Consider the following 27,303-nt stretch of genomic DNA (forward strand, 5'->3'; position numbering starts at 1 on the left):
TGCTCAGCCATGTCCCCACGCAGCTCTCCCATCACCATGGGAAAGGGCCTCCACACCGCAGCATCCTGCCACCGCCCAGCTCCAAGATGCCACCGGGCTGACCCCTCCAGGGCGATCTGGCTGCTGCCTCCCATGCGCAACAGCTTCGTGGAGGGCATCTGCTTTTCATTCCAAACAAACACACGCTTTACGTATCAGAGGTAAAAGATTTTATTGTCCCATGGATTTTTCCTAAGAAGTAAGAGTCCTACCAGACAAAATATACAAAGCAGCTTATGTTTTCTTTCTAGACAACTGCATTCTCTTCCTGCGAAACAATGACCACGTTAGTTCACCTTAAAGAACCAAGATTTGTCCTTACAGCTGCAGGACTGCAGAGTTAGCATATTCAATGACCAGTTAATTCATGCAGAATCAGAAGGAAGGGGAAAAAGGTCTGTATGCTCACCTGAGTGCAAGCTTAGGTTCCTAAAAATGAAGAGAAACACGGGGCTTAAATTTACCAGTTTACGGAACTTCCATTAAGTGAACCAATTCTCTGACCCCTTGTCATCCACTCCACAATGAAAGGTTAGGGCTAGTAGCAAGTTATTGTTGGAAAAACACAACGCTAGAAAAGCAAATATCCCTCTGGCAGTGGGAAACTTTCCTTACCAACCTGCATGAAGTGCACATAATTTTTCATATTACATCAAGCTTAAAGCAGAATGAAACCAAAGTGTCTTCCTCTACCTGTTAAAACTTACTGTTTATAGTCAACTATGTTTACACAAAAAATAAATTCTCAGCCTCTAAGGACATACTAATTCCTATAGCATTACATGACAATTTTGATACCCTGTTTTATTTTCGCATTATTAACTCACAGTATTATTACTTAAAAGTTTTATTCTAAAATATATTCACTTTTTTTGGTTCTGCTGAGTTAGTGATTGTACTTGCATATACTTTATCCTCCTTCTTCTAAAACAACAAGCTCATTTCAACAGATGGTGAACAAGTCCAGATTTGCTGGAAACCAATTAACAAGAATGTGCCAAGTTGAAACTCACCCCATTCTTTCAAGCCAAAAAACTGCCTGCATTTCAAGAACCTAATTAGTTTTAACTACATTTATGGAACAGACGGAAGAATATTTAATTACTTGGCAATTCTTCTGTCTGATGATCAATAGAAATGCAGTTTTGTTCACACAATTTCTCTGGAGTATATTGATCAGCTGATCTTGCCTTGTATCAATATCTGTACTACAATGGTGCCTGCAGATAATGTGATACACGGCTGGACTACAGTAATCACTATCAAAACAACTTTCATCAGAGGAGAATACACTGTTGAAAAAAAAAAAAATTAAAAATTCTGCTTCTGCACTTGCCAGTAACTACCAGTTCTGCTGCTGACACCACTCTGTACGTAGGCACGGCACCCCATCCGCACACAGATGGGATCTCGACAACTCAGGAAGAAAGACCCGTATGAACATAACTCATCTTTCCAGGCAAGCAGAGCTGGCCAGGACAGACACAGGGCTGGAGTAAACCACCCGGCTCCACCTGCAGCCATGGCCTATAGATGGGACATCAGTGGAGCTCTGGCACCTGCATCAGAGATTCACCTCTTTATTTACTTGGGCAAAGTGACAGCAGATCTGCCCAGGATCCACAGCAGATGCAGCTATGTGTTAGAGAAAAGGCTACACAGCCTTGCACTTCACCCTCTGCTTTGTGGCTGAGGAGCAGGGACATGCTGTGTCATTCGTGTCATCCCCAGCCCACCTCGTTGCCCCTTGCCCTGGCCTCCTGCCCACCCTGAACACTCGTCAGGATACCCTGCATTGCTCAGCGGGTCACGCTGAGCCATGCCGCGTTCAGGAGACATGGTGAGGGGTGAGTCCAGGAGCCAGTCATAAAAACAACACATAGTGGTTGCTTCCGATGTTTGAAAATCAGGTCTTCAGGGGAACAGCACACAGCAAGCTGGGACCACCATAGCATGGTTTGGGCAGAAACCCTCCCACTGCTGAGGCTTCTGAATCACCCTGTCTGTAGCCTCACAACTAGTCCTTTCCTAAGTGCATCTGGTTACGTATTTCTGGTCATTACATCAGCATCAAAATGGTAACTCTCCTCTTGCACACACACCTTCTGTCCCGGTGCCAAGGCAGCCTCAAAGTACTAGACCATCCTGAAATTGCTCAGTCAGGAAAAGAGCACCTATTTCCAGCACTCCTGTTTCTCGGCCATTCCTTCTACCCCAAACCTGCTCCCAAAAGAGATTCCCGTCCCATGGTGTGGAAGAAGCTGCATCTACTCCCAGGTTATTTTTGACCACTGTGTAAATTTAAGCCCAGCAAATGTCTCAGGTAGGTAGCAGGGAGCGAAGAGAATCCACTGTGAGGCCACAATAGACCCAAGAGATTAGAGCTGCACAAGCAGGGGCGGGATTAAAAAAATTAAGACAGATTACCATGTCTAAAGAGAAGGCTGAGAGCATGTGTGTGCATGTGTGTGCAAGCAAAGCCAAGGAAGGTTACATCTGGAGGGTGGCTTCATGACTTTTTGCAGATAACAGTTTCGACCACAAAAGTGTTTTCAAAGTGACGAATACGGTGACAGTTTCCAGCCTCACGTCGACTGATACCTAGAAGTGATTGAAAGAGAGGAGAGAGGAAATTCAAGAAATGATAACCTACAAGAGCTGCAGCAAGTGGGGGAAGGAAAGCAGATGAGATGCAACCGCTGAACACTGAAATGCAGGAACAACACAGCCCATACGAAAAGCAGCATAATCCGGTTTTTGGAAGAATAGGCATATTCTCTAGGCCATGGTGCTGCAGTGAGAGCTGCCATGAACTGGGGGAGCCATGTGGAAACAGCTGGTTTCAGCTGACAGCATCTCAGTGTTTGTTCTCTCAGAGACCAGAAAGCCTCATGAAATCAGCAGAAGTCACAGGCTGGTACAGAGCACAGCTCTGAATGCAGCCAAGGAGGGCTTAAAATCGCCACCCCTCTGGCTGTTTGTATCCCCACACGCACTGATCCTGCTATGGCCTCAGCCTCTCCAGGAAAAAAGGAATGCTCCCCATGCCCTTAAACTGCAGGACCTCAATGCTGGGCCGCTCTCCAGGCAGCTACTCCCCTCTTACAGCACACCTGGCAGTGCCCTGCTGAGAGGCAGGACCGTGCCAGGGCTCCACGAGAGCAGCAGCCAGCGTGCCGGCAGCCCCATGCACAATTGTGCAGCTTCTGTTGGGAAAGCGACCACGAACTACAGCCATGGTGGCTTCTGCACCTAAACGCTCTCAGCATCCTGCAGCTTCCCCAGAGATCCAAACCCAAACTGACTATAGGTTCATATTTCAGGTAAGTATCGTACAGTATCGTACACCAGTATCTAAAACCGAGTAAATACAAATACTGAAATTAAGGAGTTTTTTGCAGCAGTGTTACCATTTGTGTATAAGATACATATTGCTGATTTTCATGAAATCATTTTAAGGTAGTCCAATGTTCCCTCTTCACAACTTTTTCCATATTATTAGGAACTTAATTAATTAAAGGCAATTTGCAGATCTAATCTGCTCTGAATAGCTGCCACTGAAGCGGGTGTCTCCATTAGGGTAATTTTCCAAACAGTTCCCAACAGCACTGCTATTAGTTGGGCCCCAGGAGCCCACATGTAAATGAATTGCTGGCTCCTGCAACCATTTTCTCAGTGTTTCTATTAGGCTGATAGATGCAGCGATAGAAACACAGCAGCCAGCACCCATTTGCAGCAGCAGCATCATCCCAGATTTGGGTTTAGATGAATTAGAGGGAAGCACCTCAAAAGATCTCCTGTGTGCTTACACCCACAGGGAAACCTCCCCTCTCACCAGGAAGAGTCCAGCATGGCTGTAACAGCAGAAATAATGACTGTGATGCAGGGGGACAGTACGTTAGGACAGCTGAACACAGCAAGGCTCTTACGTCTCCTCGCGCTCCTCCGCTTCAGCCTGTAGGTCTCCTTGCCGCTGCAGAGGCGGTAGATGAAGGAGCCGAGCTGCTCCATGTCACTGACGTGCTCAGTCGCGATCATCTCCTCCTGGATTATGTATGTCTGAGGCAGATATGTCCCTTTCTGAAATGACAGTTTCCACCAAAATAAAGCACAAACGGTGCTATGATCCCCTCCTCGAGCAGCACTGTCTCACACAGGGCACCAAGGACAGCCAAACTGTGGAAAATTCACTGTTTGAAGGCTCAAACTCCACTTACTGAGGCCGGTTAACATGCTTCCCTGTCCTTGCAGTAAACTGTCCCATGCTACTAGCACAGGGCACACAAAATGGATTAGATCCAAAAACTGAATGTTCACGTAGGGGATGAAGCCAGTGTAGGAACAACCCCGCTATAAACTAATCCCAGTTTTAAAGGAGGGTGCACAAAGCTGTAACTCTGAGAGCACAATGAACCCACCTGGAGAGGGATCAAGGCTCAACCAAAATGCCAGGAACTCCAATGAATATGTGCTTTTTACATTTACTTCAAAAGGCAAAACCCAAAAATGCCAGCCCTGCTCAGATTCCAACAGTTTCCTGAGTTTTCCACATTTCCCCCTCCTCCTTGGTCCATTCAGCACAGCCACAATGATCTCCTGCCCTTATAGCCCACAGGAGTGGGGACTAGAGATGGGCCATAGGCACCACATTTAGAAATACTGCCCTGCGTGGTAGCAGGGGGCACTCAGGGGAAGTGAGCTCTTGGCATACTTCCATCATCCCCGTGACATCACTCGGCGATGCTGGGGCAGTGCAGGAAGGCAGCTCACACCAGGGACTGAGCTGAGGCAAAGCGGCACGCGCAAGCTCCCTGCTGCTGGGGTGGAGGCCACTATGACGACCAGGGTGATGAGTGAGGTTCCTGGTGGGGGGACATGGCAGAAAGCCAGCAGGGTCTGGAAAAAATGGGGAGAGAGAAAATGGGGTACCTGGGAGCACCCCAGGGATGGAGGCCAACTCTTTCCCTGCAGGAAAGAGATCTGCTCAGCATGGAAAACTCTCTGCAAGCTGATTCCCAGGTCCTCAGGGCATCTTGCAGCTGTCTGGGCACCGCTGTGGCAATAATCAGCTGTGTTACAAGTACAACTTGGGCTGGGGGGCACTTCTGAGCAGACTGGATGCTAACTAAGCCACGAAGCAAAGCCTTACTTCTGGTCCCTTTCACTTAAGAAGAGTCAAAGAAATAGAAGAACCCGCAGATCCTGGGGCCTACAGAAATATAATTGGGTGGAAAGCAACCAACAACAGCGCAATTTCAAATATCACCTCTTCAGTTTGCACCACAGGACTGGTTATCTCCATAGATATGTACCTGGAAACACGCTGTCTTAACTTAGCGCCATGCTGTTGGGCTGGCATAGCCTACTGGATCGATAAAGCTCTCCTCTAATGCTGGAGGACTAGACTATTAGTGGAAGTTTGTACTACACCAACACAACAGTTCCGTAAGAAATTCAATTATTGATCCTCAGTGGGAGAGTGCAGGAGAGGGCATGCAATACGTGCAGTTACTGGCAGAGGCTGTCATGTTAACACCCAGGGCTGGGACTCAGGATTTGCCATACCCTTGACCTGGCAAGAGGGCTTAGAGAGAGACACACATGCACACAATCCAGTTTCTTCATTGTTTTAGACTTAAATAGCTGCAGCAGCTGAAGTAGCCAGGAATAATCGCTCCTCCATCGCAGGACTGTGCAACAAGGATGATACCTTCAATTCTCCACCAAGAGTTTTAAGAAAACTAAAGCTTCGAGCATTTTGCGTTCTGCAAAAGGTGTGGATCATCCATCATTTAACTGGGTCATCTCCAACTTCCTGCTGCTACATAGGGGGAGCATCCCTCCATCCTTTTCTCTCAGATACTTAACGCAGCCCTCTTCACTAAACTGTCACACCTATACAGAACAGAGCCTGCAAGAAGCAGCAGAGCTGCCATTTACAGGCAAAAAAATCAGACACAAGAGGCCTGGTAATGCATACATGGTAACAGCAGGGCCAAGATCTGAGCGGGGTCTGGCACAGCCGTGCCCGCACACAGCAGGGATTGCAGAGCAGGCACAGGGCATGTGGCAGCCACACTGCAAAGGGGCACCCCAGCACCAGGCTGGCCGGGGAGGAAAGGGCAAAGGAGCTTCACCCAATCCCTGTGCTGCCACAGTCTGCTGGAGCAAACCACTAATGTTATTTGCTGCACAGAGGTTTGGCCCTAGAAACAGGACTGAAGCCACTGAACACCTTCAAAACTAAACTTTCAGCTGGAAATTAGTCTCATTCATTAGGGACTTGACTGGATTTAGAGATGCAGAAAAGGCAAAAGTCTCAGAGTCCAAGGACCAACGCAGCTCATCCAGCATCCAAACAGGAGCACTTCTGAGCAGGGGGGCAAGTCATCAGGTGATGAAGGTCCCTGCAGCAGGAAAAAATTTTCCCTCTCTGCCTGACACAGGCCACCAGCAAGGCCCCGCCTGTGGGCACGAAGATCACAGGCTCACAGGATAATTCAGCTGGGGAGGGACCTCAGGGCTTTATCCACCTGGTCTTGAAAACCTTCAAGGATTTCAAGGAGGCAGCACAACCTCCCTGGGCAACCTGTTCCACTGCTTCACTGTCCTTATGGTGAAAAACTTTTTCTGAGCTCAAGACCAAGCTAAACACTTCAAAACAATGTCTCTAAGGTGCACGTTAAAACCTCCACAGACAGATTGGACACTTACCCATCCCAATAATTAAAAAGTTATTTAAACACACATCTGCTTTGTATTCTCTTTAAAGAATCAAACACATACGACGATTTTAATTGTACTTTTACCCCTTTTTAAATTCAATTTCTGATAAAGACAAAGCATCATTTTCATTGACTGTGAGTTTATATCTGTTATTTTAGGATGTGACCATCATTCCCAATCTCTCAGGTTTTTTTCTAGGGCTCTGCTGTCAGCTTGTGCAATCCTGCCTTTTCCATTTCCCTCTGCCCCAGGGACTGGTCACCTGCCACGGTCAGAAGCTGTGGCTGGTTTGGAGCGAGTTGTAAGTAAATGTGTGTTGAACCCCAGCAGGGTTCCCAGCACATTTGCCAGACGGTCACAGCACATGCAATTGCGAGGACTGCTAAGAAACAAACTGGGAGTTTGACAAGGACGGGAGATCAGGCATCTCTCAAGGAACAACCTTTTGCCTCTGAGCTTAACCCCTACAAAGTTCATCACACTGCATGTAGCGGCAAGTGAGCAAAGGGAATTAAGAAAGAGTAAGAGTTAGGCTGGGGTGGTTTTTTTTCTTTTCTTTTAAATAGACTGTCACAGAAGGGAGTAAAAGACCCAGGCTCAGCGCTTTGCTTTACCTGCAAAAGTCTGAGATAGATACACACCTTCTGCAGTCTTAAAAATCCTGGGGTTTTTTCCTGCTGATAAGATTAAATAGTACTCTATTTTAAGACGACTGCTTTCAGTCACTGCAATAGTGGCACAGGCTTCTGAACTGAACAAAACCACTAGTACTAAGTCCAATTAATGCCGGCTGTGAGCAAAACTGCATGAGCCCAAGTCCAGTGTTGCAGCCCGCAGCACAGCAGGGAGGGCAGCACAAATTCCGCACACCTCCCCCCCGCCCCAAAAAGGTGAAAGCTGAAGGCCTGGTACTCCGCAAAGGCCACCAAGAGCTCTGCAAATGGCAAACCGCAAACTGCATTGGTAACCACGGCAAGAGCAAAAGGAGGGAAATTTTTCTTTTTTTCCTCAATTCCTACAATCAGTAAACCCCAGAGGGAAGGAATCTGCTGCTTCTGTGTGTCACCGCAGTCAGGCTGATCTGTCATGCCAGTGTTACCGTGGTGTCTGCAAAATTAATATTTCAGCTCAACCCGCTGAAGCCTTCGCTCTACATGAAGGCTCAGCTGTCAGGGCCAAGGCTTACTTCGACAAACACAGCAGATTTCCCACTAGCTTCCAGCTAGCACCCAAGAGCCAACTCAAGAAAAGCATGCAAAATAAGCAGGATTGCAGCTGTACCTTCACGTTAACCAGCAGCTCCCACAGGTTGCGAGGAGGCATCACGATAGTGGTGTTCAGCTCGATGACATAGCATTTATCCAGCGTTATGTCGTGATAAGCTGTCAGACCCTGCGTTCCAAGCACAGAAATTAAGGAATTGAGCCCTTTGCAATGAAACGTGTCTGTGAAAATGGGTGAAAAGAGGGAATTCAGGGAAGACAGGAAATTGCTTTAAGCAACAAACCTGTCCAAGGACCTCCCTTCCAAGCAAGACAAGCAGCTTGGAAAATCTCAGAGAGGGCCTTGGGAAGGAGGACAGCTCAGTAATAAGATCATCACAGACATACGTGACAACAGCGACAGCGCTAGGCCATGAGCACCGTGCTGGTGCACCCCTGCTCAGCCCTGTGCTACGCCCCCAAAGGCCCCAAGAGCTCCTTACTCGCTGGAAATCGTGGATGATATCCGCAGGGTCGCTCCCTCCAAACTGGGGCACTGGGACGTTGATTTGCTCGTAGTTCTCCTCAATGTAAATCTTGACATCTTCGTGCAACTCCAGCTGCCCTTTAAACGGTGAATACAGCGAGTCTTCGTAAAGGACGCCGCAGTGAAACACGCTCTCACGGGGCAGCTGTGGGGACGAGATCCAAGTGGAGGTACAACACTCTTATATCCCAAACCCTATTAACAGCTACAGCAAACATGGGAAGAAACGTACCCATACGAGGTAAAAAACACTTTTCAAACAGATGCTTGAAGATATTTCAAGATCAGTCTTTTTACCAGAAAACCTTCTTGATGAAGATAGCGCAGAACACCCTTGTGAAATGACCATGTCTCCCTTCCTGCTAGTCAGGTCCAAAGGGAATAAAGGATTCCCTGTGGGACTTCATGAGGAGTAATTCAGACAGGCAAACTGACTGCCTATAGGCTTTTAAATTTCATAACCAGGTTGTTCACATCCCCGCATAGACATGGCTTCCAGTAACTGCATTTTTCTACATTAGGCATACAAGCTTGGGGTGAGCAGAGCATCATTTCTAAAGGCACTTGTAGGTTGGATATGGCAAATGCACCAAAACAAAGCAGCTTTGCCTCACTGCAGAACAGGAGCTGCTGCTCTCTAGGACTGCAGAAGCACAAGGTATGGCCAAGAGAGCTAACGCAGGGTGAGCAATCAAGTTTGAGCACCAGGATCACAGAATCACTAAGGTTGGAAAAGACCTGTAAGATCATCAAGTCCAGTCACAGGGACAAACTGCAGCCATTGAAGACTGAGGCATGAAGACCCCATTGCCTTGGTCTCCAAAGCATCTCTGACCATGTTGAACAGGCTTTGCTGTGTAATTAGCTATGAGCTGTCATTTGGTATGGCAGGCAGGCAGTGGGGTTGACAACAGACGGCCCCAAATGGACCAGCGGGCATTTCCCAGTGCCATTCAGCATGCGCTGAGGGTAGGTTTTTTACAGGGTGATGGTCTGAACGCTGTCCATAACCTGGTCGATTACCTTCCCTCAGTGCTGGGGATTTCTTCTCATAAGGAAGTGTCTGCACCAAAAGCCCTGCAACAGGGTGCCATCACACTAACACAGCGGTGTGTGGGAGGGTTGTCACAGGGTTTCCAGATCAGGTATAACTAAGCACAGGTAATAAAGCACTGATCTATCTTAAAACAAAGATTGCAAATTAATTTGACAGCAAGAAAATTTATGGAGCAAGGGAATGTCTAAAAAGACAATACTGCTGAGTGGATAAGTGCTGGCTGCAGAGACGAAGGCAGCTGGCGGTCCTGGGAGAACTCATTCACTAATAGCTGCTCCGCCCCAGAACAAGGGCTTCAGTGCAAATCAATGCTCTGGGGTCTCTCAGCTAAACACTCAGCAAGCCACAGAGCTCAGCAGTTTCCTCCTTAAAAAGCAGCTCTGCCCTCTCTCATTCCCTATGCTCTGACCCACCACAACACAGCCAGCCCAGTGCCTCAGCTAGGCCAGGCTTTGCAAAGACTACGTGGAAGAAAAGGTGCTGAATTTAATGGAGGATGAGGGCTCACCTTCCATACCATCTGCCACTTACTTTTCACTTCTCTGCTTGCTTTATTAATAGCAGCACCTATTTTTGTTACACCTGCAGAGTTTTGCTGCGGTAGGGCCTAAAAAACCTACTGCAAAAAGCTGTTCCCTTGCCTGTACCTCCCTGCTCCCTCCAAGGCTTGCTCTCCCCTCACAACAAGTCACGCTTTCAGACCGCCTTACCCCTGACAGCAGTGACGTTGGGTTTAAAAGGTAGAACTAGCAGGATATTTTTATGGAGTTACAAAAAGAAAAAAAAAGGCAAAACAAAGCCACGAGGGAGGGGAAGAGGAGCGTTTCTGGAAGGCCCTTCCTGCCAGTCGGGATGGAGGTGAGCCTGAGCCTACCGCTTAAGACATGCCTTGTCTGCAGTGCCCAGAGGGCTGGCTCCTGAGCTACTGCAGCGCAAAGCAATAAATAACAGCACCACCTCTTTCAAAGGTTGAAGCAGCTTGTCTGGCTGCTCTGGCTGAAGAGCCAGCAGTCCCTCCTGACTTGCCCCTACCTGGGTGATGAAGAAGTATCTGTACACATACATCGATGCAAAGACCAAGCCCAGGAGCAGTACAAGGAGACCCATGGTCAGGTAGCACACCCCACTGAGCGATGACCTCCGGCCCTGCACCGCAGGAGCTGGCTCCTCCTGCAAGACAAAAACGAGAGCATCAGTCAGCTGCTGCTGCAAGGGATCAGAAAATCAACTATTTTTATGCAAAAACCACACACGGGTTTGTGGTGTGCCACTGAAGAAGGCAGGCACCGTCCTGCAAAGCAACTTCACATCTGACAGCATTCTGGCAAGAGTAAAACACTTCTTGTGCACTTTGCTCTCCCACCCCCCATATATGTTTTTTTTTCATATATATAAAAAATATGTGTGTGTGTGCACATACACACATATATGTATACTCTGCTTCCCACCAACTGCCCAGGACAAAGTCAAGCTTTGTTTCAGTGGGCAATAAGGATTGACAGAAAAAAAGGAAATTGGGAACTAACAGTTCCTGGCTACTGACTATAACAGCATTTATGTATTTATACTCAAAAATTTTTGTTGACATGCTGCCACTGTTGCAGCATTTTTCAGGGGAAATTTTTCAGTTGGAAATTACTGGTGTCAGAGAGGTGCCTCCTGCCCACGCCGGGGTGAGCCTACCCGAACAGCTATGTTGATCTCAACTTCATTTTCAGGCAGATTCCTGCACACCTTCCAGGAATATAGTCAGAGCATCAAAAGAAAACATATCTGCCATTTTTAGAGCGCTGCCCAATCCATACAGATGGGAGCCAGCTCACCTTGTTACAGCCCTCAAAAAGGAGGGCAGTGCAAAGGCAGGGTTACCTCCTGGGGACCACTCATCCCAGCCTACGATGCTCTTGTTATTACTGCTAAAATAACCCTCTGCAATGTTAAGCAGGAAGATGTAAGGCCCTTCAGAAGCAGGTGAAAGAAGCCAGTTCAGAGATGCCCCAGTTTCCACACAGAAGAGCTGAAAGCAGGGAGAGACACGCCAGGGAGGGCTCCTGCAGATTAACTCCCTCTCTGTGGTACCTGATCTGATGCGTTTGATTAGGAAGACACTCTCTCCACAGCTAGCCAGAGACCCGTACAAGCTAGAGGAACAGATTTAACAGGTCTTTTCTGCCCCCGAGGCAAGGGCACCCCAGCACCCCTGTGGCACTGATGGGGAGCCCACCAGTCGGGGAAGCCCCCCCAGTCCCCGGCACCTGAGCTCCATCGAGGTGCAGAGCCAGGATCTGCAACGCTTCTGCTACCTGCTCCACTCCCAGCCAATGCAGACTGCTCCAGCTATCAACTTTATCTTTTCTAGCCACATTGTCTGATAACTGCAAAGACCATATTGCTTTGGGAGTGCTACGATTCCAGCACACCTCCAGGAGAAATTAATCTGTATTTGTTTCTCCTTCACCCCAGCTGTTGAAAGACCCGCAGCACCTCTATTCACTGCCAGCTCCCTACACTGAAGAAGCAGTGTTTAATAGTTCGTCGCTGCTCCTTCAGCAAATAAAGGGATGAGCAAACTGAAAAATACCACATTTTAAGTTCACATCCTTCCCTTCTCCTCCTTCCACAGACGAGGGGCAGCAACTGTGCAAGCCACAAAGAAAAAGAAAAAAAAAAATCACATTACTAGAGAAAGTTTAAAGGGTCTCTGACATGAACTGCTAGGACAGGAAAGTCATGCTATATGTTAAGTGTTTCACAAAAACAGATTTCCCCAGATATTTGTCATCAAAGAAAGAGTGCAGACAGGGCGGGTAAAGAGGAATGAAAAGGTCTCCTGCTACTGACACCAAAGCAGGCTGAGAAAATGTTTAATGCTTCACCAGTGAATTACATCTGAAAAGGTGCCAGGTTCCCATGATGGATAATGCACTGCTTGCTTCCTCGATGAGCTGCAAGTGCTAACTCCATGGAGAGCTTGGGGAAGAGGTTCAAAAGGACACAGCAGCTCAAAGAGAAAAAAAAAAATTGCTCCCACTAGAAAGAAAAACTGTGTTTGACGAATGGGAGAAAGGGGCAAATAAGCCCTCACTGGTTTGCTATTTGCTAGAGCAGCTCTGTGCTCTTTGCACAGCCAAAGACAGAGCAAGACATCCCACCTCTCACCACCAAAGTAGATGAGTTTGGCTCCCTACAAAGCATCCCTGGCTTTGGGAAAAATGCCCGACTTTTGCATTTTGGGAGAAGGTGGGGGAAGCTAAGCAGAGGTTTGCCCTGGGAGAAGTTACAGAACACCAGGAAAAATGAAAAGAGACTCAAATTCTGAGGGAGGAAAGAAAAACTCAACAGCAACCATTCTGATGGAGTGGAGATTAGGCAGTGAGGTTAAAAATGCTGCCAGGCAGGCTAAGGGGAACAATTAACCACAGTCCTGCAAAATATTGCGTAAAAATCACCCACACAAACCCTCACTGAAACATGCATCTTTCTCCCATCTTTTCACCAGCTTTTGTCACTATGAATGAATTGCAATTTAAAAGCAACTACACGGCAGTCGGCACCCGAGCTTTGGGCTGGAGGGGTTCTCAGTGCTGACAGCCCATGGACGGGGCAGTGCACAACCTGCGTTAATAGCATTTCACCCAGGATAACAAATCTTCACCAGGTTGGAAAAATCCATGAAGCTTCTTCCACAGGCTGCTGCCCCACTCGTGCCACAATGTACCTCCTTCCCCACAGGACTGCCACTCCCTGCAGTAGAAATGTGGGTATTTTAAAAAACGGGAAATCCATCGTAGCTGATTTCCATCTGTTCTTGACGTAGGAACACCTGGCTCCCCAGCAAGGGAGCAGTTTTCCCCTAAGCTAATCTTATCATAAAGAGAACCAGGCTGTTCCAGCAGCAAGCTGCAGGAAAGCTATCCCCTTCAGAAAGGCCCCAAAGACCAACTGGCACACCAAACCACGCACGGCGCTCATGCCGCAGGGCAGACTTCACAGATCTGGCAGCTTTGCCGACCTCCATGAATTTTGGCAGTGGGAAAAAGAATTAGGCTCAGCAGTGGGGTTCTCCTGAAGAGCAGATCATGCCTTCGAGACACATGTTTTCACTGAGGACAAAAATCAAAATATTAATACGCAAAAATGCTGTCTAACAATATTCACCAGATGTTTAACAATATTCCATAAGAATTCTTTAACCAGATGCTCTTCTTGCAACAAAGCCATCCTACTAATTTTCTGCCTCAAATGACTATGGGTTTTCTTGACCAAGAGAAATGGGAAAGGCTAGGGTCAACCATCCCTGGGCAGAGGCAGGGACAGGTATTTCAGTTCAGCAAATGGGCCTTCCTTTGTTTTTTCTCTTGTTTTAAACACAATATTCCAACAGGTGGGCACATATTACACAGAAGTCTACATAAGGCCCTTCACCCCCTCTCTGGGCTGTGCAGAGGATGAACATTCATTTGCTTCTCTGCAAACAAATGGATGGAAAACCGACAGCAGTGGAAGAACAGCGCGATGTCCACGGTCCAGGCGCTACAGATGTGCACGCCAGGAGGATGCACAGACAGACCCACAGCTCTGTAGAGTATCCCACTGTGATTTCAGGACAGGAAAATCCTGCCGCTCCACATGATGATCCTTTCTTTGCTCCATATTTCTTGGCACCACCACATGCTCCAGTGCTGGTGCAGGCAGCGGAGGCCACCACTTTGCTGACCCTATAGAAAGGGCCAGGCCAGCTCCCTTTCCAGTGGGAAAACTGGGAAAGGCCGTGGGCAGAGCTCCTTCCCCTGCGCAACCCGAGGGGAAGGCACAGCTTGCTCTTCCTCCACATGGGCAATGGGGGAAAGCCTCCATCTCTCAAGGAGAACGCCTGCGCATCTTGGTTTTCTGCCAGGCATTGTCCTGCTAATTCTTCATCCCACCGGGCGAGAGACAGAGGCAGCTCCAGCACGCAAGCCTGAATAACCAGCCATGCTGACTGGGCTCCAGTTTGCAGGCACAATTGCTTCACAGACACTCAACCCAGCGCTTGGCAATATAAAATATAAATAAAACGGGAATTCCTTTCTTTGGATGAAACAGGCTCTTCACCGTGCTTCAGTGCCCTGCCTGCTCACGGGGCTGGCGCAGGAGCAGCGGAGGGGGCAGATGCCCAGATGGGAGAGGATGAAGTTATGATACAGACCATTTGGTAGAGGAGGCTTGAAATTAGCCTGGGGGGGCAGGGAGGGAAGTCCTAATTCAGTCTTTGGGGATTTTCTTCAGAATTTCAGGTCTCAGTGGGGACATGATGAAAATGGCTGATATCCTGTTATCCCTGTTTGTTACAGAATGGCTAAAGAACGTCTCTCCTACAAGGGGGTGGGGGACAGAAGTCTGGCTGTGCTTTACAGGCACAATGTCTGGACAATAGCATGGAATTCAAGTCCAAAGGCCAGAGTAAGACAGCAGGGAAACCACCAGCGCCTGCCAGGCACTGCCGAGGGCACCTACTGCTGAGAAAACTCTCCTGGCTTCGCGGCGCTGCAGACACAGGGACAAGAAGGGTTTGCAGCCCGGGGCTGAGCTCCCCAGCCCCAGGTCAGCAGCAGCTCCGGCCCTGCGAGGCCAGGGAAGACAACAGCCTGCAAGCATTTGTTCCTGGCTGGAAACTTCACTCCCTGGTGCCGGCGACTGGGCTTCCACAGCACCTCACTCACCCTCTGCATCCTTCCCCAGCCTGCAAAGCAGGACTAATGTCCACGCGAGAGATTTTCTTACAGCAAGAACTGTGTAGGTTCCCAGCAGGACTACCATGCCCTTGTATCCTCTGTCTTTTTGAAGACCTTAGCCTTTTAAAAGTCTTTGGAGGTCCTGAGCCTTTGGAATCACAATACTAGCAGGAGCTGCTAGCAAGAACCATATCCAGTGAGGTGCTGTCTTTGATATTTCTCATTAATCCAGTACAGGCTTATGAAAAATAGGTATTTGATTCAATCAATCCTTCCTCACCAACATCTTTCTGAAGATAACAAAAGTGAGGAAATTAAAGTTGTCATGTCATGCCTCGTTCCCTCCTGAATTGTACATCGCCTCGGCAAAGATGGGCTTGGCTCACGCCCTTTTTCTGTTTCTTCAGCTTTGGAAACAGCTCTGAGTTCTCCACAAACCATTTTTCCTGCATTCATGAAATGCAGGTTGGAAGTCTTTCATTTTAGGTGTAGCAGGGCCTGAAAAACAGGGGACACAGCTCGGCAAGTATCTAAATATACACCCCCAACAGGCAAAGAAGCTTGGGGTGACTAAAAATAGTAGATGCGATTTTGACGACCAACAAGCGAGGAGAGAAATGCATTGCAGAGTAAATACTCAAAGGGATGTGGGTTTGGAGAGGAGTGCTATCTGAAAGGCAGCAACATATGTCATCCCTCCCTGGGAGGCTGCTTGTTTCAAGGGAGCAGCAGCCTGAGCTCTCAACGTAGAAGATGTACTGACGTAACTACAGCCACTACACAGTCTGCCACAGCTTCCTAAAAGGACATAGGCTCGAAACCTAAGAAACCCACATCAGAAAATCTAACTGATCTTGCCGTTTACTCATTTCTGGTAACCAAAGGCCAATATGCACTAAGGTGGGGGGGGGGGGGGGCGGGGAAATCAGTTCACTGTCTCTACCTCCAACACATTAAGTCCCATATTCACAGTCAAAATCAGTTACTGCTTTACAAAACGTAAGGACTTGCGACAGCGGCACCTGCATTGACTTCAGACGGAAAAACCCCACAGCTGACTGCTGGAAAACCGTAGCGCTGCCGCAGTGTGCATAAGCTGGTATGGACTGACCTCTCCTCTGGTGCACCGGGCTTGGCTTTGAGCGTCACCTCTTGGGAAAGTGGCCCCCATGTCCGCACCGAGGCAGCCTGCTCTTCCTGCACACGAAGCAAAGCCCTCTCATCCACCCACCCCACAGACAGCATCCCGACCATGTGCAGGCGCTGGGCACTGCTGGCGCCAGCGCTTAGAGCTGCTGCTCTGCATGGTAAGAAGCACCAGAGACTTTGTGGGATAAATTGTAGGGTAAGGAGATCCAGACCTGCCTCCCAGAGACGACGACTGCTTTATTTAGGCATTCAGACCCAGGGGAGCTCCTCATGGTGAACAGCCCCCAGGGATGGCCAGAGGGAACAGGGATGGCCAGCCAGGGTTCGGGACTGGAGCACTGGTCAAGCTAGAGCTCTGGAGAAGGGAAAGTGAGAGACCATGCGCAGGGAAAAGGCAGGCGAAGGAAGACAAGAAGGGGGACAGGAAGAGAGGTAAACCAGCACAGCAAAGGCAGTTCATCCTTGCATCCACCAAAGCATCTGCCACGCTCCGAAAAAGGCTCCTCTGCCAGATGAACAAAAAATGAGTCCTGCCCTCAGGAGCAGTTATGCTCAGGGGGAGGAGAGGGAGTGAAATGAGGAGACACACCAAGGGGGGACCAGCGGCTGGGCCAGCGCCCTGGCAGAGAGTCACAGGGGTCAGTGCTCAGCACCAGCAATGAGAGAACTCTGAACGAGCCCATTACCTGGAAGGAGAGTCCTTCCAGGCTGAAGAGCATTTCTAATGCTTTAGGTCAGAAAGGAAAACGATGTGTGCATGCATGGAGATATATACACACACACACACACGTACGTATATATGGGACACAGTTTCCAAGGCAACCGAACTCCCTGCGCGCAGCACTTGAGCAGCGCTTGTGCAGGGCACGCAGCAACACTTCCACGGAGAACACAACTGATGGCTTGTGGAATCAAAGATGCCTGAAAGCAAAAAAAAAAAAAAAAAAAATTCCAAAAAAACCAAAAGGGCTGTAATTAAGAGACTATCACAGCCGAAGGCAAAAAGGTTGCAATAAGTGAATCTAATCACATCTTTAAATGACACCACAGCACATGACTAGCAACAAAGCCACCTGCCTCAGGAGTCACTTCGCAGCAGTGGAAATTAGAATATCAAAAACAACCACTGGCTAATTAAAACCCCCAGCTTTGTTGCTATACGACAAAGACAGCAAGATGTTAAAAATGCAGCCTAGCATGTAGGAGCTCCTAAGCACTCAGTGATCATATTTTCCTTCTCCCTCCACAGCAAGAGAGATATAAACCCCCCACTTTTCTCTTTTTTTCCATCCCTTTCTGGAACTAAGGGGCTTTTTTTCTTCTCCCTCTTTGCACAGGGATGAGGAATTAATTTCCTTTTTTTTTTATTTTATTTTTTGGCAGAGGCACAACAACTTCCAGCTGGAGTTTTTCCAGCCTCCCTTTCCTCTTTCCCAGGAGTAAAACCATTCAGAGCATTAGCAGAGCCAACAAAGCCCCTGGTAAAAATAAGGCTATTCTTACCAGGCACATAGCTAAAGCCCCATGCATCATACTGAACAGACACGCAGGCAGAGAAAAAATAAACAGCTGTGCTAAAGAGGCAAAAAAAAAGTCCCAACCTGGGCGTTTAACAGCCCGACTGCCAAAATATGGAGTCCAATAAACACAGCCTGATTTCCAGAAATCAACAGGAGCTGCAGCCACTCAGTGTGACGCTGGGCAGAATCAGTCCCTGCCCTGGGGCAGCTCCACCAGGACAGCTAAAAGACTCTGGAGCACCTGGGCAGACCTCACCTGGGAGCAAGCACAGCCACGGGAAAGCCAGGGGTGTTTGGGTTTTTTGCAACCCTGAAGTGGGAAGGTGCATTAAAAGGGAATTTTCCCCAGGAGAATGGAGGTTAAGCTTTGACATTGGGTCACAAAACCTACCCAGAGCAATTAAAGACAAAAGGCAGCTCAAGCAAGAGTGAAGCAGAGCAGCTGCTCTGGGAATAGGGAAAGCTCTTACATCGAGGGGTTGGCAAAGTTAAAGAGAGAGACTTGATTCAAAGGTAAAGACATATGCAGGTGAGCAGACACCTGACTCCTTAAAAAACTTTTGACCAATGCCAAAAATATTCAAGAACATTGAGAAACTGATGCAAGGAAATGCCAACAGCTTTCAGCTTGTTCTCAGTGTAGTGTCTTCCTTCTCCTCCCAGGTGAAGTGAAAAGAAGGTGCTACCAGCTGCCCACAAAACCAGCCTGCTTGCTTGCACCTTCACGCGTGGCTTGGGAAGAAGCAAGCCACAAGCTTGACTGCCCACCAAAGCAACGAGCTGTCCCGTGGCAGGACAGGGGGATCATGCGCTCAGGAAGGAGCTGGACAGACTTCCCTTCTGACAGCCACACACTTACCTTTTCCCAGACTAAAATTGTACAATTGCTCCAGCATAAAACAAACACACCTACCAACCTGTGCAAGAAGCCCAGGGAGTCCTGGGCACAAGCCAAGAGAACTAGCGACTGATTTTGCAAAAGGTGCAAAGGATCAGGTGCTGTCTCAACACATTTGAAAGAAGAAAATGTGACAGGGAAAAGACCTCCACACACATCAAAAGGTTTCACACAATTTCACCTGAAGTTGTACGCTTTCAGTGATGGCTTTGGAGCCTGATGAAGCACCAGAGCAGAGCAACAGTGGGGCAGAGGACTCGCTTGAACACCACAGCTGGGCTCTAACCACTGCTTCCCCCCAGGGAGCTCCATGTCTAGATAGTTTTGGGGTCCAAACAAATGTACAATTTAAAACTACAGCACCTACCTCTGAGCTTCTACACTCAGGCAGATGGAGATGGTCAAGAGCAAACTAGCCATTTTGGATGGTGCCAAGGGCAAGGCAAGCACTGCTGATCTGGTTGTGGCCAATTAAGCCATCGCTGTCTCACCTCACTCGTCCATTAGAGGCAACTGATTCCAAAAAGGCTAGTAGAAAGCAGGACGCAGCCAGGCCCAAGATGCTTAGGAGTTGGAACAGCCAAGGTACTGCCTTCTGCTGGCTCTGCAGATGGGAGGCGGCATCCGAGCTGTAAACCCCGTTCTGTTTGCTCCAAGCAGAGGGGTCAGAGTCCAGAGTTTCCCAGAGTTCAAGCTGAAGCATCTTAACAAGGAACCAGCTTTCAGGTTACAACGTTTGTCTCTTCCCTGAAAATCAGGACTTACACAGTGTCACACCACACAATGAAGTAACCGCTCCCTTTCAGAAACACTGTCAGCGATTATCTCTTCTCCCAGCAGCAGCATAGGAAAACCCTGACAGTCAGTCCTACGCTCGAAAATTCACCACAAAGAAACAGTGTCTAGTTTAACAACAGCAAGAGAGAGGAGGCAAATTTACCCTTCTCAGCTTTATTGTTCAAACTGACTTCAACGGTAGGGCATAGCAGCATGGAAGACAACTCTGCAAAGCAAGTGCAGAGGCATGGATTAAAAAAACCAAAACCCTTCACACTGTCCTCCCTCAAACGGTAACACTGGCCTAGGTTCCCACACATCGCCTGGGAAGAAAATCACAGAATCACTAAGGTTGGAAAAGACCTTTAAGATCACCAAGTCCAACCATCAACCCAACACCACCATGCCCACTAAACCATGTCCCACAGTGCCACGTCTACACATTCCTTGAACACGTCCCTGGGCAGCCTGTTCCAATGTTTGACCACTCTCTCAGTAAAGAAATTTTTCCTAATATCCAGTCTAAACCAACACCCATCCAGAAGTGAAAATACCTTTTCCACCTCCTGTATACCTGTTAATGAGCAAAGTTTTGGTAACGCAAAAGCAGGAACTGCAAAACTGCGCACAAGGATAACTCATCCTCCCTAGATGCTCCGTCTCCCCAGTCTGAGAAGCAATGCTCTGCTGCATGGGAGCTCCCCTCCTCTGAGCAGCCACGCAGCCCACCTGCCAGGCCACCTCTCCCCGAACAGACACGCAAGCAGCACGGCGCAATGACGGGGTGAAAGCCAGCATTTCGCTTATCGCTGCACAGCACAGGGCTTCTTACAGTAGAGCAAGGAGGGCTCCTGTCCTATGGATGGGACCTATAGCGCTGCAGCATTAATACATGCAGTGTATGCATGCCTCAGACTTGCATTTGGTTAATTTCTACCCTGTAAAACTGCTTCCTTTTTAAAAATATTTCTTGGTTTTCTGTGTTTTGCCAAAGAAATTGCTGTGCCCAAACTGAGTAAACACAACGTGTTCTTCCCGTGTAAAGAGCACCAACATGCGAAGTTGCATTGGCTTCAGCTCTCCTCCAGCTTTCGGAGAATGCACATCCCTGGACAGACATTTTAAGTTTCTCCATCTCTTCAGTCTACATCTTTTTGGTGAAAGAGAGCTCCGTGTTTCCAAATTCAGTCACATTTATAACATTACTGCTAGAAATAGTCATTCCCTCTCCTAATACCCCCACCAGTTTTAGCCGCATCCTTTGTCATGCTTAGCTGGAATATCAAATATTCACGTCCGGAGTCCAGTAAGATACCCAAGTCTAGTATTTCACTAGAGCAGATCCTGTAAGAGTCCAGAGACATTTTTTCCAATTCAGCCCTTTTCCTCCACTTCCAAGGCATCCCCAAACCACGGAGAACCAAGAACCAGTGACAATGCTTCTTTTTAAGCTGATGACTCCATACAGGGCACAAAAAGAAGTCATCACTTAGCCATGTGGATATGGGAGGGTTGGGCAAAGGCCAGGAATAATCTTCTGTTACAGGAGGCAGCTTCTTCAAATTAGTATCTACCATGTTTAGATCACTAAATCAAGACCTCAACGTGGTGAAAATGCCCACAGCTCAGGATCATCAAGCCTGGACTCAAGCCCACAAACATGTCAATAAGCATAATCAATCCACATCACTGCCAGCTAGTTTTTCTCCCTCCCTCTGGATTTACATCTTGCTTTCTGAAAAAGCCTGTTTAAAAGACCTTTCCTCACATCCCCTTCCCTTGCCATCTGTCTTCCACCTCACAGCGTCCTGCAAGGAAGGCACTCACAAAACCCAGCATTGCATTGGCACTGCATTTTTCACCAAGGTGGCGTGACTCTGCGTTACAAGGCCGGCAGAGATGCCTGCACAGCCAGCAAGAGCCACTGCTCCTCCGCCTGCCCCATACGCCAGAGCCCAGCTCTGGAGCATCACCGCTCACAGCACGCCGGTGCCCCTGGGAAAGCCAGAAGTGGCATTGCTGCCTGTCCTGCTCCGATCTGCTGCCGCCTCCCATGAAGCACACGTCCTCTCGGGCTTGCTCGGGTGGATTCAAAGCATTCACGGCTCACCTTCCCCGCCTGAGCAAAGAAAAGGCAGGGGAGCGGGGGCACAGGAACAGCCCCAGCAGTTAGACGTTGTCTGCTAAGAGCTCCACATCCACAGTGGACCTGCTCCTCACCGGGGAGTTGCGTGGTGGCAGTCACAGGGAAGGGAGCTTCCCGGGCACCAGGGAGTCAGCCGCCCCCTCAGGGAACACGCTCCCCAAGGGTTTCAGGGCTTTCCCCTGCTCCTTCTGTACAAATGGGGCAACCGCTCGGTGTGGGAGCTGCCGCCAGCTGCCCCAGGCTGGCAGCAAGGAGGAGGCTGGGGCAACTCGGCCGTCAGCCGCCCGGGGAGCGGCAGCCCTGAAGTCAGGAGGCTGAGGCACAGCCTACAAAGAGACCACACAGAGAGACAGAAGGGCTGGAGGGATCCAGCACCGAGCAGCAAGCAGCTCCTTGTGGGAAGCTTTTCCATACAACCAGGAAAGGCGTGATCCAAAGCCCACCAAAAGGAAGTCTTGACAAGTCTCAGGGAATGTGGATGAGATGAAAGGCACAAAACCAAAGCGTGGTATTACTGCAGCCGACAGCAAAATATCAGTCGCACCCACAGGACACCACTGGTGCACACCAGAAAGCCCCTCGCAGCCCTTGGGCCTCTGCCAAGGTGTTTCCGGGGGGCTTGCCAGTGCCTGTGGGTATGGAGAGAGCTCTCCCAGTCCTCCTGCTTCGTCCATAACACCCTTCTCTCCCACCAGCCAGACCTAGCAGTCACAGCCTGAGCAGACACCGTCCGCCCCTCGACGTTCATCCTTCTGGCAAGCCGAAGATGAACACGATTGCACACGCCGCCTCAGCACAGCCTTTCCCAGATGCAGGACAACAGGTTTTGCTTTCTGCTTCCTCTCTATGAAAGCATCCCCCCGATGCACACAGATGTCTTCCCATCGTCTGCAAACTGTCCCGGTCCCCACGGACACCCGGTCTGCGCTGCGGCGTTTGCTGTAAGGCACAATTCACCCCGGGCCAGCAGGGAGGAGCGGTTGGCAGAGCCCTTGGCCAGGGCAGCTGAGCAGCCAGCCTCTGCTACGGACAGGGCAAGGGGAACGAGAGGCGCTCTTCCCCTCCAGTTCTTATCATTTACCCCTCGTGAAGCAGAAGATTTTAATGAAAACCCTTCTTCTCTAGCTCTTGCACTGTCTCTGCAGAATAACTAGCTGCAAGTATTAGAGGGGTTTACATGGAATCAACCCAAAAAAAGAAACTAAACCAAATTTTGACTGGAGAGCTCCAGCCATGTTTTACTCAGTTCCTGTGGATTTCAACATCCGTCACAAACACAAGGAACATATTTCCCAGAGCAGTTAAAGACACAGAGTATGTACTTATTTCCATTTCAGATTGTAAACCTGGAGTTCAATTAAAACTCACTGAATATTATTTTGCATCTGAGAGAATATTTTCCAACAAACACAACAAATTATTTTACTGACTGCATAACCTCAAACTGCCTTCTGCTCAAGGCTGCTACATCCTCCCAGCTCCTACTAACGACAACAAGATTGTTTCTTTTATAAGCCCTTAAAATGTTGCGATTGCCTCATAATTACGTGGATTTTTCTGACAGAGTTCAAACTGCATATTCTTTCCAATTCAAACTGAGCTGCACAGGGGAGAAACAAGGCCCAGCACATGTGAGCTTGCTGTCAGGACTCCTCATGTACTACTTTTCAGGACACATTAGCATCACAGACATCTTCCTGCCTGCCACATCTTTGCATTCACGGAGCACCTGCCAAAATTTACAGGCTGCGGAAGCGGCTGCTGAATCATTTCCCAGCTCTGGCTCCTATCACTGGGATTGAAGTTGTGAGATCAAAGAGGAAAGGAATGCAGAGCATCTTGTTTGCATGTCACCAATGCCATTTTGCTGCAAGGCAGCTAGAGCAAGACACACACAGACAGGAATTATTGGCAGCAGGAGCGAGAGCACAGCAAGAAAGCCTGGCTACGGAAAGACCAACCCCACAGGTTGGGTGTTTTACAAAGCAGCACACTCCCTCAGTCCAGCTAAGTGCAAACTACAACCAAAAGAACATTACCAAAGAATCCAGTGCCTTAGATGCCCTGAAAAATAGCATCAGGAAAAGGCCACCTTCTTGTCAGTGGATGTGCTGCTCCCTGGATGCCCTCATGCTGCACTGACTCACTGCAATCTGCTCCTGCCCTTCTGTCATGGGTCTTAATGCTGATTTTCTCACATGCCCATCTGCTGGAATTAAGAGACTGTTGAAGAGTCTTTGTTCTACATTCACATTTTTATGTTCCTTTGTAGCTTATGTGGGCTTAGAAGAACAACATAGTGCCCCCCAAGAGTCAGAGAAAGGCCAAAGGCAACATAAAGAACCCAAAATTTATTATTTGCTACCTAAGCCAATTTCATTCATCTGGCAGGACCTGAATTGGAATAATTTTGATTGGTGGGATCTGGCAGCACTAATGATGGAAATAAGCGTCTATTACTTTTATTTTTTATTTTATTTTTTTTAAACTCCTTTTCTTACAGCACATGTGAGAAGGAACCAGATCCCGCCAGAGCTCGTGCAGGATCAGCAGAACAACCGACTGCCCAGCTGCAGAAAGCTGGCTTTATGGCAACGTGAGCTGGAAGTCCAGTGTGATGGTCAGCTTTCAGGGCTGGATAGGAAAGGTGGGGAAAAAACCTACCACCTTCTTTTGTTCATCATTAGGAAAGATGAAGTCTGGAAATCACCAAGAGATGACAGTTGGCCACATTCCCCCATTACAGGTTTCTACACAGCTCCTAGGCATTAGATTAATAGATGCAATCATGACAGACTGAGCACATTCAGACACTGACAGCACAGCTGAGAGCTGCAAGGACATCGTGCGTGATGTGAGAGATCATTACGACATAAGTGACTTCCTGAACTCTGCAGAACTGAGCAATCTCCTGAAGCCCCTACTGCAGAGCAACTCTCCAGGGCAGGTAATTCCCACTCGCTCGATAAGGCACGTGAGGAGGGACGCTCTGCACTGCTGCTGAATGGAGCAAAACCAAAAGCTCCCCCATAGTTTTTGGAGTCAGGGAGATAATAGGGTTTGATAAATAATCAAACTGCATGCACAGTCCGAGGCATTTACGAGGAATACAGAAATGCCATTTAAGTCTCCTACTCTGATACAGAAGCAGTGTAACAAGGTGGACTTGATGCTGTGGGTCAGGCCCACCTCTCTGGACAACACCCTCCCACTCCGCAGTGTGGTACCTACCCCAGCGGGTCCACCCTCCCCGAAGAGCTTGCAAGCTGGGGGCTCTCTAGCACAAGAGACTTCAGAAACACTCAACTCCGGGCCAAACACAACAGTGCCCATTTCACTTTCCCCTCCTCGAGAGGGGCACCGGCCATACCAACACTGGTATGTACCCAGCACTACCTGACAGTGCCTGCCCGTGACTCAGGCAGTCTGGATGGGACTCGACGTAACTCTACCCCAAGGCCCCAGCCATGCTCTGCATCTGCTAGGAACACCCCAATGCCTTCATTCACCTCGCGTCTGGCAGGATCCCAACCTCCACAGGCACGAGCACTCGCTCCCCTCCGATACCCATCACCTGAAGCCAACAGAGCACTTCAACTTCAGCATGTCAACTCCCATCTTGAAAACTGCAAAGCATCTAGAGAGCTGTGTGTGCTCTTATCCCCTTGCTTCTCATCTTGCTCCAGCACCAGCTGTCTTGTTCCTCCTGCCTCTTCTCCATGCCAACCCTAAGCCTTCCAAGATGTTAGAATTTGAAATCCGCCCACGAATGATCAATCCCAAATCGCATTCCCCCAGGCAACACCAGCCAGGCCAAAGGGACGAGTTCTGATGCCACTTGTCCGCGCCAAAGGGACGAGTTCTGATGCCACTTGTCCGCGCTGGCCATGCACTTCAGTGCCCATGGATGCCGCTCCCCGTGATGGCGCAACTATCCCCATCCCCTCCCTGCTTCTCCAAACTTCAGATGCCTCCGCACCCTCTGGGACGGGAGCTAACATCCCTCAAACCAGAGGCTTTTGTCGCCCCCAGGGCGCCTCTCCGAAGAGGAGCGACCGCCGAGCAGCCACCCGGCCCCACGCACGCACGCACCTTCCAGCTCTAACTTAGCAGAATAAACCCGGCGCAAAGAGGGCCACCACCGGCGGCACCCGCCCGCCCGGGGCCGGGTCGCACAGCCCGGGCCGCCGCGCCCGCCCGCCCCTGCCCCGCACTCACGGCGCCCGGCGGCAGCAGCACGGCGCCCGCCGCCCCATCGCCCCCCGCCGCCTTCTCCTTCTCCGGCTTGAGAGCCGCCGGCGGCTGCTGGACGCCGATCTTCACCATGGCCCCGCGCCGCCGCCGCTGCCCGCGCCGCCGCCGGCACCGCCCCGGGGAGGGGCCGCCGCCGCCCCCGCCCCCGGGCAGACCCCGCGGGCGCTCCGCCGCGCCGCCTGCCCCGCCCGCCACCGGTGGGAGCGAGGAGGGGGGTGTCCCCCAAGCCCCCCGCCGAGGGTTGTGAAGGCAAACGGGGGTTTGCAACGAGCGGGGGCGCGCCCGGAGCACCAGCGGGCTTCGGGGGTGCCCGGGGGGTGCGAAGGCCCAGCCCGAGTCTGGGGGGGTAAGGCCGACCTTCGGGATCTGCCTGCCGACAGCACCCACGGCTGCTTCCCCATCTCGGCCGAAAGCTGTTTGCCCCCCCCACCAGCCACCATCAGCTCTTGCTTCAAGAGCTTTTGGCCACAGCTCTCGAGCCCTTCCACAGGTTTGAGGACACGGAGGGTGCAGCAGCCGCCCCAGGAAGACCTGGCTCTTCACGGTGCTAGATCTTCTGTACAGCAAGTGCACCTCTGAAATCGGGGCAGGAAATGGAAAAAAACCAAAATAAAACAAAACTAAAACAAGCCGCCGTGCCTGAAGATGCATCAGCCTGGAGCAGATGCACACAGAGTGCGGAAGTTACTCGGGAAAGCTGGGAAAAACCCAGCTGCTGTTCGTTTCAAGGCCCGAGACCAGAATCCATGAACTGAGAGCGTTCAGATGGCCTCTCCCCCAGGATCAGGTCTGGGCAGCAGAACAGATGGATTACCTTCATCACGGGGACAATGATCTAGAAAAATCCCTTCCTGACAAAAGCAGAGTGTGGCCTGCAGAAGAGAATCTGAGGCAGCTGCTTTTGTGCCACTGAGTCTGGTCTTGTGCCACTGGATGCTAGTTGGGATGCAGCAGGGAGCAGAACTGCCTGCGAGGGGCTGCGGATACCAGGGCACTCTGAACAGCAGGGCATTACCTGGCTGTACACAGGATTCACTTGCACAGCAAGGAGTAAAGAACACGTTGACAGTTTTGTTAAGGTAATAAAATGGAAAAAAAATATTAACAAAACCCTCTCTGCCAGGCGTGGGTAGTCAGGAAAGTAGCAAACTGTCAGTGGAGAAACACAGCAATACCCTTACATTGATTTGGTCCACTTAAACATAGTATTTATTTATAATAAAGTCATTAGGAGCATTTTCTTTCAATCCAGAAGGATTCATTACGTACTTGAG

The 27,303-nt window shown here is 49.5% G+C and overlaps 1 protein-coding gene across 2 annotated transcripts; it reads right to left on the bottom strand.

Moving 5' to 3' along the window:
- Positions 1-2,231: 2,231 nt before the first annotated feature.
- On the bottom strand, positions 2,232-26,101 carry ITM2C (integral membrane protein 2C). 2 transcript variants are annotated; one of them, XM_059822755.1, is made up of 6 exons: positions 25,994-26,101; positions 10,604-10,741; positions 8,471-8,659; positions 8,047-8,157; positions 3,969-4,119; positions 2,232-2,640 (listed from the first exon to the last, which is right to left on the bottom strand). In XM_059822755.1, the coding sequence occupies exons 1-6, from the start codon at positions 26,099-26,101 to the stop codon at positions 2,549-2,551; spliced, it is 789 nt and encodes a 262-aa protein (XP_059678738.1). In that variant the 3' UTR covers positions 2,232-2,548. The 2 variants fall into 2 exon arrangements, with proteins under 2 accessions (XP_059678738.1, XP_059678737.1); XM_059822754.1 differs by having other exon boundaries at positions 25,952-26,101.
- Positions 26,102-27,303: the final 1,202 nt, after the last annotated feature.

The sequence above is a fragment of the Gavia stellata genome, chromosome 11 (assembly GCF_030936135.1).
Source record: "Gavia stellata isolate bGavSte3 chromosome 11, bGavSte3.hap2, whole genome shotgun sequence".
Lineage (NCBI taxonomy): Eukaryota > Metazoa > Chordata > Aves > Gaviiformes > Gaviidae > Gavia > Gavia stellata.

Coding starts and splice junctions, on each gene's coding strand:
- ITM2C (XM_059822754.1), bottom strand. CDS start 26,101: ATGGTGAAGATCGGCGTCCAGCAGCCGCCGGCGGCTCTCAAGCCGGAG. Junction 8,158..8,470: donor TCATCCACGATTTCCAGCGA/GTAAGGAGCTCT, acceptor CTTGGAACGCAG/GGTCTGACAGCTTATCACGA. Junction 4,120..8,046: donor AGCTGCTGGTTAACGTGAAG/GTACAGCTGCAA, acceptor CTGTCATTTCAG/AAAGGGACATATCTGCCTCA.